Below are 17,598 nucleotides of genomic sequence, written 5' to 3' on the forward strand. Positions count from 1 at the left end.
TGGCCTGCAAGAATGTTTTGGAACTTACTCTTAAGTATGAATGGATGCTGGTACTCTGTGCATGACTGCTTTGATGTACCCCAGCTGCCGTTGTATAACCATGGTATAAATAATGTGAAACATCTGAGATAGCAAAAAGCTTTTCTAGAAAAAGACTCTCATGTCACAGGTGGGATCTGTAGGCAGCATGAAGTCAATTTAACCTTAATGTTGGTTGGAGCCGAGTCTGAAGTACCCCAGGACTCAGTCTGCCTACAGCACCTACCATTTTAGGCAAATATAGACATGGCCTTAATAGACATCTGTTAATCCTGTTACTCCAACTTGATATCAAATCCCTCTGAATATCGAATTTTCTTACTTTTTCCTGTTTAATTCAGAACTGATTTAATAATGCTAACCTTCATCATGCCTGCTACAGTGTTTGCAATGCATCCAAAGCCAAGTTAGTTAGCCTTTGCTAAGGTACATGAAGGTTTGGTAACTTGTCCATGTTTTGAATACCTTCAGGTCTGAGCAGCTTTTTGTCTGCTCTGGATTTTAAACCAACTTGTTAAGCTTTTGTGCTGGTGAAGTGATTTCTCTGTCATTCTTCCTATATTTCTTGAAGTTTTTTTCCATTTCTTGAGAAGATTTTTCATTCTAAATTTTCTGTTTTCTTTAGGGAACAGCAATATTGCAGTCTGGAGTCTTACCAGCTACACCAGGTAGGAGCCATTTAGTTACTTGCTTTGTTAAAGAATAATGTTTTAGACTCAAATTGTGACGAGAGAAACAGAAGATTTATGGAAGCAGAACTAAAGACTATATTGAGAGGCATCCTGGTTGTGGTTGGTTTTGCTCCCACAATTCATGACTGACAAGCTTGAAATACATTCTAATCTGTAGTAATTTTTGTTTCAAAGATTAATGTATTCCTTTTTCCCTTCCTTTTGTAATCTAAAGAGGCTCAAAGTTGTTTAGTGCTTTTTCTACTTACAGTCTAAAAATGTCAAGAAAGTGTTCTTTTTAGGCTATATTAGCACCAAGAGGGAACTTGACTTAAATGTTCAGTGTGTATACCCAGTTTTCTAAATAACACAAACCCACAGGAGTAGATCCTTACCAGGGGCAACATGGAGATGCCTCTCTCATGTCGGTAGAACTGCTGTTTAACTAGCAAAGTCAGTAAAGGGAGGAAGCTGAGTATCTGGCCTGGAAAGGTTCTTTAGGAAAAGGTAACACGCTGAATACCTTTGCATTGTAACTTGCCTATCAGTAGAATGTGTTGGTCATCTGGAGTCCTCTGTCTAATGTCGCCGAACTGGTCTGGCACCTTTTGTATCCTAATTTTACTTTAAAGATAATATCTCATAACAATTTATTTTTGTTTACTGTCTCTGTCTTAGACCTTGGAGAGATCTGAGCAAAGAAGTTGTTTAGTATCTTAAATGTTTTTATATTCCTTAGACTGCTTTTTGATAATTCATCAGATCCGTTAAACTTCTCAAGTTGCCTGTTTCAGGTACTCAAGAAAGAGCCCTTTGTGCTTGGGTTTCTTTATTACTTTTAAAAACCTGTGCAAATATGTGCAGAAGTAAAGCCGATTGATACTTGTGTGAGCAAATCCAGTGAGATACCTAGGATCAGGAGGTGTCTCTGGGGAAGGTTATAAGTCACTCTATTACTTTGTCTGTCTCAGTAGCGTTTAGCAGATCTTGTTCCTAGTTATTCCATTTGAGTCAGTGGGATTACTTTTGATTTATAGAGGTATAAGTAGAAGCACAAATTGGAACATTAATTTTATCCTTCCTTCTCTTACTCAGATTTCTATTCCTCTAATCAACCCAAGGCAACCAGAGCACTTATAATTAAAGTGTGTGTAAATACACGGGGTCTTGGGTCTATAGTTGCAAGTGGTGGGCACAATATTGTTTCTACATTAAATTCAGTGGCAAATTAGTTGTGGATTCAAACAATATCTGACAAAAACTTAATCTCAGGATATTCATGCAGCTAAAAAAAACTGTTTTGATAAAACCTATCAGTAAGCAAATTGAAAATGTAGAAATTCAGGAGAGATTTTAAGATCAATGGAAAAGGAAGATACAAGACTGAAGAAATTCAAGTGGGTGGGTTTTCATGTCTGGTACACTGGGGAAATATTGTTTAAGAATTGAATACTTCCCTTAGGCAAATGCACATCCAAAGCCAGTGACTAAGTCAGAGCTATCTTTGTGGGGTTTTCATCCCCCAAATGTTCTCATGTACCTGTAAAACTTTATTCTTCAATACTACACTATTTTTTCAGAACACAAACCCATGTTTTCTCTGCCTCCTTGTACTTTTATTATCCTCAGATATTTCATTTTAAAGTATTGTCTTTTGTATATGTGACCATTTCAAGTATAATTAAACTTGGCATTGCAAAGCTTTCAAAATAATACTGTATGCTTTGAATGTTTTGCTTCCACCGTCTTTAATCCAAGCCGCTAACTGAAGTTCACTGACAGCAGCTCTGTTGGACTAAAGGAACAGCATTAAAACTTCCTTATGTTTCTCTATCATGATATTTTAATCCGTTGTTGAGGAAACATAAGTGCATGCTAATTTGAAGTAACTGCATTTGAAACCTGTCTTGAGCACGTACGTGGCAAGATACCACTAGTCATGAATAATTGTACAATGACCCAATACACAGTTATAATATTTTCTAGTGTAGCAGTCCACTTAGTGATAAACATTTTTCTTTTTTGTCACAGAAAATGCTGTATTGTATTTTAATTCAATTACATTGTATGAATGCAAGCTCACTTCTTTAGTGCTGTAAGTGCTAATATGTTCTGTAAAGTGCAAACATGTTCTGTACAATGTTTTTCATCTTAAATGCCTCGGTTCCGTAGCAAGAATTGGAGATAAAGAGTCAGGATCAATTGATTAAATATTTTTTAGTTTGTTGGTAGTGAATGTGGGTGATGATATTCTATTTCTACTGTTAGTTATATATGCTGAGGAATAGACTCAGCAACTTCAGAGAAATGTGTCTAATTCTAATGGCAGGCTGAAAAGTGTTCATAAATGCAGTAACAATTCTGAATTGTATTACTAGATGGAAAAAAAACCAAGTTGTGGTGAATCATTTAATTCTGGTTAAAATAATTTGGTTGCCTTTGTTATAAATAACTTTGTAAAGATTGATTAGAAAGAGAGACTGAATTAGATTGCTTGCACTTGTAGGAGGAAAGTATTCCCACTGTTATAGCTTTGTACTACAGATCAAGGTAATGGATTCTTTGGGGTTTTATGATGTGGAAATGCCTGCTCTTAAGTATAATAGACTGCATTTATAGTTATTATGGACCTTAAAATACCATGACAAGATAGAGGTTCAAAATTGCTATTCACATTTCCTGATTTCTGAGACTGATGGATTCTGGAGGCACCTAGGTTTAGTACATTTGGTCTAAGAAGTTCTCATGGGACATACACGGAGTTTCTCATGAATGCGTAAGATATTCTATAGCATGATCTACATGATGCAGTTTCAGAGATATGCACATAGGCCCTTTTCTCACAAGTTGCTTATGTGTTTTTAATTAAGGGATTGTGAATGAGATGTACATTCAGTGTTGAGAAGTGCAGCCAAAAGCCAGCACATCCCTTCACAGAATTGTGAGCTTGTCATTATCTTTCTGGTACTGTACATCAAAGTACTGTAGGGAACAACAGGCTGAAGGGGCTGGCTAGCTCAAGCCTCTGACCTGAGCTTGAACAAACTTTTGTGTGTATGTCTGACAGGTGATTGTTTAGCATGTTCTGCAATAAAAATCATTAATCAAAACTTTGAATCATCCAAAGTCCTTTGCTATTCTCACATTTAGAATGTATTTCCTGACAGTTGTGGTGTTTCTCACTGTGATTTATGTCTGTTATATAAATCTTGTGCTCCTTTTCAGTTCATTGCAACAGCTCATATAGGAACCTCCAGCTCTTACTTATCATGGCAGGGGGGTTGTCACTAGATGAACTGAAGGTCCTTTCCAACCCTAACTATTCTATGATTATGTCTTCATGCTGTCCTTCAAAATATTTGTATTTTCTCCATTGAGTAGAAATCTGTTACAGCTCTAGTGGTTTATGAAAGATGTTTAGGCCATGAGGTTATTTTGTGAAGGGGGAAAAATGCCACTATTTCTGTCCTTTGTTGCCACCCCTTCCAAGTGAACTGAACTATCTGAATCCCAAGACTCCTATTTGGAGAAGCTAAGTTGAGAGCAGGAATGGACACTTAGGATTGCTTAGGGACACTGCAATCCATGGAGAATGCATTTCATGCAGCCTCTATGTGCCATATGTGAGAACCTTTTGTCCTTTCCTGTTAGACACAGCTGATTGCCTAAGCGTTCCCAGGACCCAGACCCAAATCTGGCATTTCAACACTCAGATTAAACTTCTGTAGTGGGAGGTCCGATCTCCTTGTACTTCTGTGGTGCAGGCTCTGGCACTACAAAAATCACTGGCTGGATGGGAAAATAAGTCAACAAATATCCTCTCATAGAAGCAGCGTACTTTAATATTAAATAAATGCATTAAATTTATGTTAATTTTTGTGACTCTTAGATTCTTATTTCTTCTATTTTTATTTTTTTTTGGTGTGTGTCCAGTTCCATTTTTTTTGTATTTCAGAGGAGCAAATTCATTGGGATTGCAACAGACACTCTTGCTATCTGACAGCCCCTTTATTTGTAATACCAAAACTACGCAATCATAGAATCCTACAATGATTTCTGTTGGAAGGGATCTTGAAGCTCATCCAGTTCCAGCTCCCTGCCATGAGCAGGGACACCTTCCACTACAGCAGGTTGCTCCAAGCCCCTGTGTCCAACCTGGCCTTGAACACTGCCAGGGATGGGGCAGCCGCAGCTTCTCTGGGCACCCTGTGCCAGTGCCTCAGCACCCTCACAGGGAAGAACTTCTCCCTATTATCTAATTTAAATGCACTCTCTTTCAGTTTAAAGCCATTACCCCTTGTCCTATCACTACATGCCCTTGTATGCCCTTGCTGAAATGTCAACTGAACGCTGATTATGAACATGGTATCTCTATTAATTTTTTCTTAGGTAGATAGGGAGTCAAAGTAGGGAGGTATGAAATTAAGTATATAACAGGTGATGGGTGCTGAAAATGAACTCAGCTGCCTGATAGCTTAGCTTTTGTGATGTAAAAATAGGCTTTCATGCATTTTAAAAATATTTATTGTGAACCTGTGCAGCCTGATACCTCTGTTTCATGCTTAGGAGTAAGCTTTCAAGGAATTACTTGAGAGCAGTGAGAAAGAAGAATCTGGGCCATACTGTGCTTGTTGCTGTTGCTGAGGTTGAAAATAATTTATAATTCGTATTTTTCTTTCAGGAAATGTGCTGTCAGCTCTTCAGAGTGTACTGTGATTGAGCCAGGAAAGGACTATGTGCTGGACAGTGTCCATCATAAATATGTCATGCGTCATAGGGCTAAACACTGTAATAGAAGAGCATTATTATAATGAGAAACTGATTACTAGAACCCTGCTATAATATGGAATGCTTTTTCTTGGTTGTTCTTTATTTTATAAGTGCATTCAAAATAATTCTGTAGGGAACTAAAATAGGACCTCAGACAAGGGAAGCTGATGAAAATATCTACTGCATTTACAAGGTAAACCTTGGCCTTAGTGGGTATCTGAATTACCGGGGGCCCAACAGGAGGGGGAAAAATAAAGTCACTGCAGTGAAACGAGTTGCTGGCGAATGATCCAAACATTGCTGCCTCATCCTCAGGGCTGAGTAGATCCAGCAGGTTCCTGTTGCGTGGCGGGTGGGCAGGCTCCAGTCTCACTGACCCTAATGGCTGCCGCCGCGCTCCCCCTGCACCTGCCTGCTGTTTTATTTGCTGACTTTCAGTGGACAGGGGGAGCCGCCTGGGGAAGGGAAGGGATTTGTCAGAGCAATCCCAGGCACAGCTACAGGTTGGGCAGAGAAGAGATTCAGAGCAGCCCTGCGGAGAAGGAATTGGGGGTGTTGGTTGATGAGAAACTTAACATGAGCCGACAGTGTGCGCTCACAGCCCAGAAAGCCACCCGCATCCTGGGCTGCATCAAAAGGAGTGTGACCAGCAGGTCGAAGGAGGTGATCCTGCCCCTCTACTCTGCTCTTGTGAGACCTCACCTGGAGCATTGTGTGCAGTTCTGGTGTCCTCAACATAAAAAGGACATGGAACTGTTGGAACAAGTCCAGAGGAGGCCACGAGGATGATCAGGGGACTGGAGCACCTCCCGTATGAAGATAGGCTGAGGAAGTTGGGGCTGTTCAGCCTGGAGAAGAGAAGGCTGAGTGGAGACCTCATAGCAGCCTTCCAGTATCTGAAGGGGGCCTATAGGGATGCTGGAGAGGGACTCTTCATTAGACACTGTAGTGACAGGACAAGGGGTAACGGGTTAAAACTTAAACAGGGGAAGTTTAGATTGGATATAAGGAAGAAATTCTTTCTGGTTAGGGTGGTGAGGCACTGGAATGGGTTGCCCGAGGAAGTTGTGAATGCTCCATCCCTGGCAGTGTTCAAGGCCAGGTTGGACGAAGCCTTGGGTGATATGATTTAGTGTGAGGTGTCCCTGCCCATGGCAGGGGGGTTGGAACTGAATGATCTTAACTATTCTATGATTCTACGTTCTGGGGTGACAGACAGTGGTAAGTCCATGCCATAGTGACCATGCCACAGGACTAGAAGTCCTATCTTTTCTGTATTCCTGATTTGCTTCTCCATGCCCTTTCTGACACTGAAATCTCAGGGAATTACATACACCAGCTTTCTAGAACACAAACTGAGGAACCTTATTTGCAAACATAGTGATTATTTCAGGTATGGTTTGGTTTGGTTTGGTTTTTTTTTCTATTAAGGAAACACATTATGGGGCCTTCATTCTTGGCCAGTGCAGATCCCGATCTTCAGAAGCATAAAGATTTTTGGAGTAAATGTATGTAAAGCATCTTTAGGTGTATTTTTCAAATAGCAGACACAGAGTTTGCTGGTACAGGAAAATGGTAATGATTCTAGCTTAATACTTCAGCTTTTTTAAAGATGGAAGCCTGGGTTGGAGTGGTCCTACCACATGGGAAGATGAATAATAGCTAGAGGTAGTTAGATCCTCTGTGCTTCTTTCTGCACACTAAACAGGCCTCTTTGTAGAGCAATATTTGAACTGTGAGTGTTTTTACACCTATTTCTAGTTTTGAGTGATTCTGCTACTTCTGAAACTGGCTGTTAGACAGGATGCATTTCTGAATATGGTGAAATCTGTAGAGCAAGTAAGCATTTTTAAGCATCCCCTTCAGCATTTATGTCTTGCAGATAATGCCATTTGTATAGAAGCAAAAAATATGAAATCACTTTGAAAACTGAAGCATAACAAACTTAGAGAAATTTTAGCACCAGGAAGTCTTTTACTACATTTACATGAAAATACCTCCGTACTTGCAGTGTTTCTCCCATCAACCAGTAGCTCTAGGCTTTGTGTGCCCTTTTAAGCAAGGTATCTGCTTTGAAAGGAGGACATGGAAATGTTGCTTGGCTGAGCAGATCAAAGTACTTCATAATAAAGTTAGCTTTAATTTAACAATATGTTATTGCAGAACGCAGTGGGTTTTTTTCTGTCCTGACTCCTTGTCAGCACATTGAGTAGCCCAGACCTGCAGAGTCTGTGACCTACTCTGTGAAGTCAAAGTAGAGGCTGAGCAGTAAGAAGTAAAGGCAATGTAGCGTTGCATGTGTCTAGGTGACCATACTTGAAATTGTAAACTGTCTGGGATCAGTTCATAATATTGCAGGTTCCCTCTCAATTTTTAGGTTGCTGGTGGCTCTTTCTTGTAGCATATGTGCTCTAAGCTGTGCTTATTTTTGATGAGTGCGCATAAAGAAATAACTAAGGAGTTAGAAAAATGTTTCAAATAGTGCTTGTCTTCATTGAGCTACATCAGACGTTTGAGTCTAATCATATGTAGGAATGCAAAACATTCTGCAGCTTATTTTCACTTTGTCACATTTTGAATATCTTCTTCCTCTTACACATGGAGGAAAGAAGAACAGAAATAACCCTCTTGATGAGCTACTCAGTTTTAACAAAGACTTGAGCGAGTCAGCCACGCAGAGCTGGATGGCAGGGGAAACTGAAAGAAATTACTCTTAACAATCCCTTGTAAGATGAAAAGAATGATGGAAAGGAGCATCTGTCTCTTGCTGGATACTTTATGTGTTTAAAATCTGTCTTGCTTTTTCCATTTTTGCAAGTTTTATCCTAGGATTCATAAATGAAAAGTGAACCAGCTTATACGGTAGCTGTAAAGATGAAAGAAGAAAATATCTAGGTTGATCTCTGTTGGCATGTGTTTATACAACGCAATTCAAAGCTTCAAAAACATTCCATGAGAGATTTGACTATATAAATATTTTTTAGTTGCCAGATTTGAAAATGAGGAAAATGCAACAGGTCAAATCCTGAATCATTAACATAGTTCTTTCAAATGAGCTCCAAATGGGAAAACTTCAGCTTGACCATAAATGGATTGGAATAACTTAATGTTTTAAATCTCCTTTCCTGTCCTGTGCGCTTTACACAAATCCTAAAAATGTTGCTTAAATAGTCATATTTCCTCTGGAATGATTTGTGCTGGATTACATCAAACTTTTGAGGAAGAAAAAAACCCACAAAACACCCCACACTAGTTCTGTGATGTAGCTGCAACTAGTATAAAGCTGCAGTCTTTCTTCAAGTAAGGTAAGGCTTTTAGTTGCATAAAGTGCGTTCTGATATTCCTAATGATGCAGAGACAGGATGCTACGATGTAAGAAAAAGGAAAACCTGTCACAGTGAAAATATAAATAAATCAGCCAGGCAAGGTCTGTCCTATTTTTGCATTTATTTTCATCAGCTGTCAGTTTTTAGAGGTGAACTACTCACCATACAATGTGAAGGTTGTACATTCTTATCCCATTTGTTAAAACACAAAATCAGTTTCTCAGTATGATATGTTTGAAAAGTGTTTGTGTAGCCTTGGATTACCTTTTATTTTGTGTACGCAAACACTACAAACCAAAGGCTTTAGTTCAGTTGTGTACTTCGAAGTAGGTGCCTGTTATTTTTCTTTAATTCATTGTCCTTGGTGAAATAATCTGTTGGGTTTATTTAGGTTTACTTCATACAAGTTTAAGAATGGTTTCATAAGCTTTTAAATTATTAGATTTAAGGGGAAAAAAGTATGAATGCATACTTTATACAGTGGGAAAAAGTCAGAAATTGCCATTTTCTTTAGCTTCTTAGGCCATGCCGTTCTATTAGGTATTTGAGACTTCTATTTCTCTTATAGAATTTCTTCACGTTGCATAAGAATTATGGCAATTTTTGGACACTATTTTAGAAACAATTTGCAGAGAAGTGTCTCACGTGCTCAGAGACTATTCATCAGTTTAGGAGAGAGTGTTAATTTTATACCTGATCCCCAACACTCAGCAGCATATGGCACAGCTGCCCTGTCACCAGTGGCAGGGTTACTCATACTTACAGCCTCCTACCTTATTTCTGCTAAGTACCACTTACTTGCACAAGAAGTTCCCTCAAAATTGTTACTGTGAGGAAGTAAATGTCACTCACCTTGATCAAGGTGCTCACAGTGACAACAGTAGAGAGAAGACATTCGTGGCTGGACAGGGGTATTGCTAACTGAACGGGTAGATATAATGCTGATTACTTTGTGGTTAAATAAAGAAGGGATGTGCATATGTAGACAAACCACACTAGATGTGTACCACTCTATAGGCTTCTGAATCACTAGCTCTTGTTTCCTCAACCTTCTGTGTCTCCTACTATACCTGGGTCAGCTTCCCGCTGATCTGAATAGGGCTGGGGAAAGGAGGCTGACTGTGCCACCTCAAAGGAGACTGACATGCCCTCAGTAAAGCTTTCGTGGCTGTAACACTTGGAATGGTATTTCACAAGAACCAGCTATGACCTAGAGTCAAACCCCATGGAAGCAAGATCCTTTGCCTACCCTTCACCCTGCCCCAGTTCATGCAGGTCTAAAACTGGACAGTGGACTACTGAAGTGTGATATAGTCCTTCCCATGAACTTTATCAGGTTTTGAATCCAGTGTGATGAGATTTTAGTGAAAATTTTAAACACTGTGGCTGCTGAAGTTATGTTATGGATTGGAAAGGCAAATCCCCACTCAGTTTTCATTGCTATTCTACTTCTCAGGTGAAGATGACTACCTCTGTGAGTAAGGCAGTACTCACCAAAACCAGGAAAGCCAATATCCTGAAGTTTTATAGATGGTATCCTGCCTTTCTAAAGAAAGAAAAAAACATCAGATTATAATATCACAATCTCAGGATAAAGAATTTAGGGGAAAATATTGCTTAAGTGAATTATAGAATCACGGAATAGGTAGGGTTGGAAAGGAAGACCAAGGAATCGTAATTCTTATTGAAATTTTTCTTGATGTTTCAGAAACACCTGCTAAAAATGATGATGTGCAGCAGGTACCTAATAATAGCAGCAGGTATTTAGATTTAATATGAATATCTCTCTCTGAAAACAGGTGGTGCTTCTGTCATGGCAGCTTCTGGGTCTTTGAAAGTGCATAGAGGGCACAGTCTCCAAGCTGGTAAGTATGAGTGGTTATGAAGTATGTGTGTGCATGTAAATTTAAGCTAAATTAAACTTAAATTATTTTAAACTTCAGAAAATGTTAAAGGTAACGTGTGACTTGATTCCCTATTGTAAGACTTGCATATTTCTTTGGGTTTTTTGCTTTGCAGGTTTTTTGTTAGAAAGGCATTGACAGATGGGATAAGTTTAGAAGAGGCAGTGACAGATGAGATAAGTGTCAGAGCATAGGCAGTAATCTTATTCACAGCAGTTAAATGCTGCCAGCTCTTTAACAAAGGACACCCACCAGAAAATTCTCACCTCAGGCCATGAGGAATCCTGTACCCTAGCACTGACATGGTGGGAAAAAGACCCCACCACATTTAAAGATACTTCTTTGTGACAATGGAGAAAAACCCAACACCAGCAGATAAATTTATGAGTGCTTATAATTAAAAATAAATCCAAATATGTTCATTCTGTGGATGTAGCATTTTTGCTTGCCTTGTTTGAACTTGGGTGGAGACTGAGATCTTGAGAGGACCATGGACATTTTTTTCAGCTTAGTGCTCTGGAAGGACTGATGATGTTGTGCAGCCTGGCCTCTTGCAAAGTGCCGATTTGCACTTGGAAAGCAAAGTTATCTTTGGAAGGGCTAGTTTAATCGTTTTCTACGGAGCTTTGTCAGAAATCAAGAAGTTATCCATCACACTGGAGGTGGAATGTTAACAAGAGTCTTCCAGATGTTCCTGAGATCACCCACTCACTTCTCCCTGATTCATGCATTCAAGACAGCTTTGCTCCCAATTTGATGTACAGCAAAACACACTGTTGACTTCAGTGGCCTTCGGTGTGAATACCTGTATAAACGACCTAATGTTTCTTTCCTTATGTTACACTCATTAGAAAATGCTGGCATCACCACTACAGAAAAGTCAACACTAGCCACTGTTTATACTTTCTAAGATTATTCAGATTAGAAGGTTACAAGTCAAAACTAGAAAACCATATGCTTGTTTACATCTTGCAAATTCCTAAGTCCAAAACCATTGACAGTGTTCCTGCATTCTAGGTCCTAAAGGTGGCTATGAGATGCTAACACTTCCTTCAGAACCTGGAACTCCTACTAGCCTTGAGGAACTGGGTGAGTACAGATCTTTGCAGCCAGTTGCATCAGGGGACACTGTTGCTTTTTCCTTTCCCTTTTTTGTTGGGATCGCTTCTAAATGTTTATTTTTGAAGTGTTGCCCTTTGAATATGTCAGCTTTACAGGCGTGCTCACACAGGCACACACCCACATACTAATCTTGGGGCTGTGCTATGGCATTGGCTTTCTTCCTGCATTATTTATTGCACATTTCTGAGAATGGTGTCTACATAGGATAGAAAATATGAATAACTAACAGTTGCTGAAAGAAGGACTGAAACACCAGTTTCAAAATTAATTTACATCTTCTCTCTCATATTATACTATTTTTTTCCTTTCTTTTCCCTCTGATTTCAGTGCCACTGCATTTTCTTTTTTCTCTTCTCCTGTTACTTGTATAACTATCTTTTTTTCTTCCTACCTTTTACCACTTTTCTTTTAAGCAATCATGATATTCTACCAATTCTTTCAGAATGTTGTAAACATGCACTTGGTCTGTTTTTCTCTCAAATTCTTCATCTGTAATGATCTCAAATACTGGTCCTCTGATCCCATTTGTAAACATCTTCTACCTGCGTCCACCCAAAACAGACTGCTGAAAGCACTTTGTGCATGGCAGTCGGCGTGACTTGATTCTTAGTAGGAGCTTGTGACTGTCTTGTGCTTTTCAAATAAACCTTTATCTTCAAACAAATATAAGCCATTTTTTTTGTGTCTAATGACATGTGGTGGATTTTTTTCTTTTGTGTGTGTGTGGTTTTTTTAGTGAAGGAAAAAATGAAAATCAGAGTATTTCTATGTTCACAAAGAAAGCACATTCCCTATTAAGACAGTACTGACTACACAAAAGAAGACTTTTCCTTTCCTTCCATTCCAGCTTGCCCAACTTTGTTCTTGGTTTGTTGGTTTTAGTGGTTGAGGTTTTTTTTAGTTTGCTTACTTGTTTTCCTTTGAGGGTTTTTTGTTCCGTATGTTTCTTGTGCTTTTCTTGCACGAAGCTCTACCAATTAATATGTTATTCTCCATGTGCGGTTTTTTAGTTCTTAGGAGCATCACTTGGCTCATCTGCATCAGGTATGACATCCAGCTTCCTGAAACCTTTCAACTAGTTAGCTCTATAGAGAAGTTTGCTAGTTTTCATGCTAGCTAGCATTGAGGACACTTCACTTAACTCCTGCTGTGTCACTTTAACAGCATATAGAAAGACTTCAAAATTTACCTTTTCCTTCATGACTGTTCATGACTCTGTATCAGTCCTTAAGATTGTCATTTGCTTACAACTTTAACAATTGCTGGGGATGGACTCTTCATTAGGGACTGTAGTGATAGCACAAGGGGTAACGGATTAAAACTTAAACAGGGGAAGTTTAGATTGGATATAAGGAGGAAATTCTTTACTGTAAGGGTGGTGAGGCACTGGAATGGGTTGCCCGAGGAAGTTGTGAATGCTCCATCCCTGGCAGTGTTCAAGGCCAGGTTGGACAGAGCCTTGGGTGCCATGGTTTAGTGTGAGGTGTCCGTACTCATGGCAGGGGTTTGGAACTGGATGATCTTAAGGTCCTTTCCAACCCTAACTATTCTATGATTCTAATTTGGGATGCAGGTTTTCAGTCCCTTTTGGCACAGTCAGGCCAAATTCCTTTGAAATACATTAGACAGAATAATTGAGAACTTTTTCTGAGAATTATGTTTAATGACAATACAGACATTTCTTCTGTGTTGTGTTTTCCCACCCTTCCCCCCCCCCCCCTTTTCATTCTGTTCTTAACATCTGGCTTTGGAACAACAACTCAAAGTCTGACTGTCAGAAAATGATTGGTTACTTCATGGATGTTCCTATGTTTTCTTATGAAAATCTGTCAGAAAATTTGCCAACTTTCTATGCTTTTAAATTTTTGGCTGCATAGTAGATGTCTTTGATTTAAATAGCTTAATTCTGGAGAGATTCTATTATCCTGGAAACTGCTGTAGCCTCTGACAACTCTTCCTGTTGCCCAATCTTGTACAAGCTATCCATCTATGCTATTCATCATACAGTCCGAGAAGAAGAAAAAATTCCCTTTAATGGTTATTCACATCTGCTGTTGGTTGGATATAAGAAGACATTCTTTCCTGTGCTGAAATTGATGCAATTTTTCCTCTGCACTCTTCTGTCTCAAATTAATTTAACAGCAGGAAGTGTTTTCAGGTTAAGAACTTCCATTGGACTGGACAGGCAGGTGATTAAGAGCCTGCTGAGTAGGACAATGAGAATGCGACTCAAAGCCTTGTCCAAGCCCAGAAGGAATACAGGTTTGTATTTGGGTCTCCTGTAGCCCAGATGATTCTGGGAAGTCCCTTGGTATTCGTGGACTGAAAAACTGCATGTAAGTGCCTGACACCCAGAGAGGATTGAAAGCTGGAAGGCCTGTTTGGTCAGTGAATGGAGCATTAACCTTCTACCTCCTCTCTTAGTTTCACGTTAGATGAGATTACAATAATTGAAAGAAGGGCTAGAAGACGTCTTGAGAATTCATTCAGCACACAAAAAAGTTGTGTTTAAGTCAGAATCACTTTATAGAGACCTGTTTCTTGTTTCCTCTTTCCTAGTAGGTGCTAATCTATTTTTGTTTTGAAATTTCAAGAAATACTTCAGCCTCTGAGGGATTTCCTCTTGCATTCTTGTGATCTTTACTGCTAGAAAGGTTTTCCACTGTCTAATCTACCTTATTCCTGTAATTAAACTCTTTTATTACTTGGTCTGTCTCCACAGGCGTCATTCCTACCTTTTTGAGCTCAGTAAAGGGGATCTGTCAATGTTGTCTCCTCAAGCTTGCCTTCCCCTTCCTTGCAACAATTCTTCAGTCCCTGTTTTCAGAACATACTTTCCGAACTTCTGATTTTGGTTGCTCTCTTGCAGGTGATACAATAGGTTACATCTTTCCAGAAGAGATTGCTTCATATAAGGCTTTACTAACCTGAATTAAAGTTGAAAGCCTTGTAAAGTAGAGTTGCATGCATTGCTTCTGTATAGTTTGCTTTCTGTCACAACATAATGACAACAGTGGCTGTGGTCTGTGGTCTTCTGCATAGATCCTGACTTGGTCAGTCTCTCAGGATCTTTTTAGGTAGAAACCTTAGTCTTCTATGTGTCCCATTTATGACAGAAATGTACTGTGTGGCAAGCTGAGTTGTTGCTGCCGAATGATGGCTTTCAGCACATTTGATGGAACAGTGTGTTTTTATGAAATGGATCATTGGTCATCGCAAACAGTGGCTATAATAACATGTTACTTGTTTCAGAAGGGGCAGTAGGTTATTCAGCTGATGTCCCTACATCAGATCGACCCCACAGTGAGGCAGCCACCTATGTTAATATTCCTGTCAGCCCCACTTCCAAAAAACAGCTTCATTACATGGAACTGGAACTTCAAGAACATAGCACAAGCATAAGAGGTAAGGAAGTCTGTAATACTATATAAACAGCAAGGGTTGCAGTAATGCAGAATATATAGGGTATGGGGAATCTGAATTTCTCATCTACCCATAGGCTCTTGCTAACAGAGGAGTTGAACCCTGATATGATTCTGAGGCAGTTCTTGTAATTGCCAACCCTTTTGGAAAAGTTTTTTAAGTTGTGAGGTTCTATAAGACGATGTATCCCTCTGACAGATGCATTGTACATGCACTCCTTCTGAAGCGAACATTTCTGTGTGTGTGCAGCTTGACAGACAGTAATTTGCTTCGTGTTCTCAAGATTTTCATTGCACACATTAGAACTACACTTAATTTTTTTCTTGATTGGCTTCAGAAACAGGGCTGTGGGTGTAGGTGCACAGGGCTTGCTCCTGAAGATACTGCCTCTGGAGCCATGCAGCAAGTGCTTAAGAAAAGAACACAGTGTTCTATCTGCTCTCCATGAGGATGTGTGAAAGTGCTTCAGAGAAGCAGCCAGCTATTAATTTGTCTGTATCTAGGTATTTTAATTCTAATGCTTAAATTGGACAACTAGCACATAAACAGGCAATATAGCTACCATGTGTTGTCATTTAGAGATGCACGGCTCCTTCCAGAAAGCTTGTCTAGTGTCCTCAAAGTCCATTCTTTGGTGGGGTGATGATTGGAGGGAAGCCAGGGTCAGCCGCTGGTAACCTGAAGACATCTAGCTGGCAGGCTATAAAAACATTATATAGCAAGGAATAGCATGCATCTGAGTTCATTGGCTGTTTTCCCCCAAAATTAAATCCCCTTGAGGTACACATCGGACTTCCCCATCTTCCCACATTAGCCACCAAGTATATCCACGTCCCCTTGCAAAAGCAATCCCAGAAGTGGGCCTTTACCTGCAGCAGGAATAACCCAGACTGTCTTTCCCAGCAAACTCTTTATGCGCACCACAGGAACTTTATCGCCCTCTGCAGTATGTAAAAGGATCTGACATTTACTTGCTCACCTTCGGTATTGATGAGTTTCTATGTATAGTTTATAGCTATGGAGATTTTAATTGTCATACTTTTAATTTCAGCAATTTTATTAGCTTTTAAATGCAGCACTTTTCCCGTAGTTTTTGTGTTTATATGGTTTTAGTTAAGTAATTCTAAGCTTTTCCAAAAATTTAGTGTAGCTCTCTGTACAACATCCTGTTGAGTTATAAAAGTGATGTTTTATCTTCATTTTAAAGGCAGAGAACCAAGGCATTAAGAACGAAGAGACAAATTCCATAAATTGATGTAAACTTTCCTAAATGACAACTACTCTCCTAAGCTCAACTTGTATCACTCCAAAGCTGCCTTTAATAACCACAAATACTTTATGTTTTCATACTAAAGTTTTTCCAGCCTCTGGAGTTGTGTGTCTGTGCCTATGTAGAATTGTTTTACTCCTGAACAGACTAAGCAGCTTTTATTTCCCTTATTGCCAGTTATTAAACTAAATTGTCATTCTGTCTGAGGCTGAAGATGGTTGATCTTAAGACATTGACATGCCTAATCCAGACAAATAAGAATCCTTGCCAACTGCCCTACCAAAGGTGTTTTCTAATACTAGGAGTTCATCTATGGACTAGTATCCAGCTGATGAAGGTCCTGGGTCAGTTCTACCCAGGAATATGCGAGGGGTATCATGTTTTACAGGGTTTCTTTTGGTATTTCAGGGAGTGGATCATCCCGATATGCACAGATTGACATTGCAGCCACCGAGACAGCCCACAAGGTGGGAACACAGCATGCTCAGTGCCGGGAGGAACGCTTGCAGGAGCTAGAGCAGAAGAAGAAAGGGGCTCAGCAGTGACCTGTCTAGGAAAGGACTTTTTGCTCACCCTAAACTGGTACTAATTTATCTTCCAAAAGATTCACATTTATTGTAAAAAATACTTGTACAAAATGCTGCCATTGCTTATTGCATTTATACCAGATTCATTCCAATATCTTGATTCCTAATTGGAAAGCTGGTAGCATGAAGCAGGTGTGTGGTCTTTGTTTTTGTTTTAATTTGGTTGCAAAGTCCAGAGTTTATTTTTTTTTTTCATATGCAGTTGTAAATTACCTTTTTCTATAATTCTAAAGTCCTGGAGAATCTGGAGCCAGTTCCAGTGTTCATTAAATGGTGGCATTTTCTTTAAAACTAAAGAACTTGAATGTGTGCAGATAAGGGAATGTGAGTGTGTGCGTGGTAAGTGTACACATATGTTTTCATGTGTGCACATGTATGTATGTAAGCACACATTACTGATAAAATATATGTATATATTTGAGTGTATAAAATATGTAAAACCTCTATTAATATATTAATGGACTCTTACAAAAGCAAGACAACTCA

General features: G+C 39.3%; 1 protein-coding gene across 2 annotated transcripts in view; it reads left to right on the forward strand.

Moving 5' to 3' along the window:
* Window positions 1-17,598, forward strand: part of DOK7 (docking protein 7) — a 63,731-nt gene extending 46,133 nt beyond the window's left edge. For both annotated transcript variants that reach the window (XM_057426671.1, XM_057426672.1), the window contains exons 8-12: window positions 665-707; window positions 10,606-10,671; window positions 11,728-11,799; window positions 15,085-15,237; window positions 16,934-17,598. In XM_057426671.1, the coding sequence (XP_057282654.1) occupies window positions 665-707; window positions 10,606-10,671; window positions 11,728-11,799; window positions 15,085-15,237; window positions 16,934-17,070 (471 nt within the window). In that variant the 3' untranslated portion in view covers window positions 17,071-17,598. The remainder of the gene's footprint in view (window positions 1-664; window positions 708-10,605; window positions 10,672-11,727; window positions 11,800-15,084; window positions 15,238-16,933) is intronic.

This window comes from Pezoporus wallicus, unplaced genomic scaffold (genome assembly GCF_028554395.1).
Source record: "Pezoporus wallicus isolate ANWC-B61680 ecotype Strahan unplaced genomic scaffold, APGP_CSIRO_Pwel_v1 scaffold_13239, whole genome shotgun sequence".
In the NCBI taxonomy this organism is placed as follows: Eukaryota; Metazoa; Chordata; class Aves; order Psittaciformes; family Psittacidae; genus Pezoporus; species Pezoporus wallicus.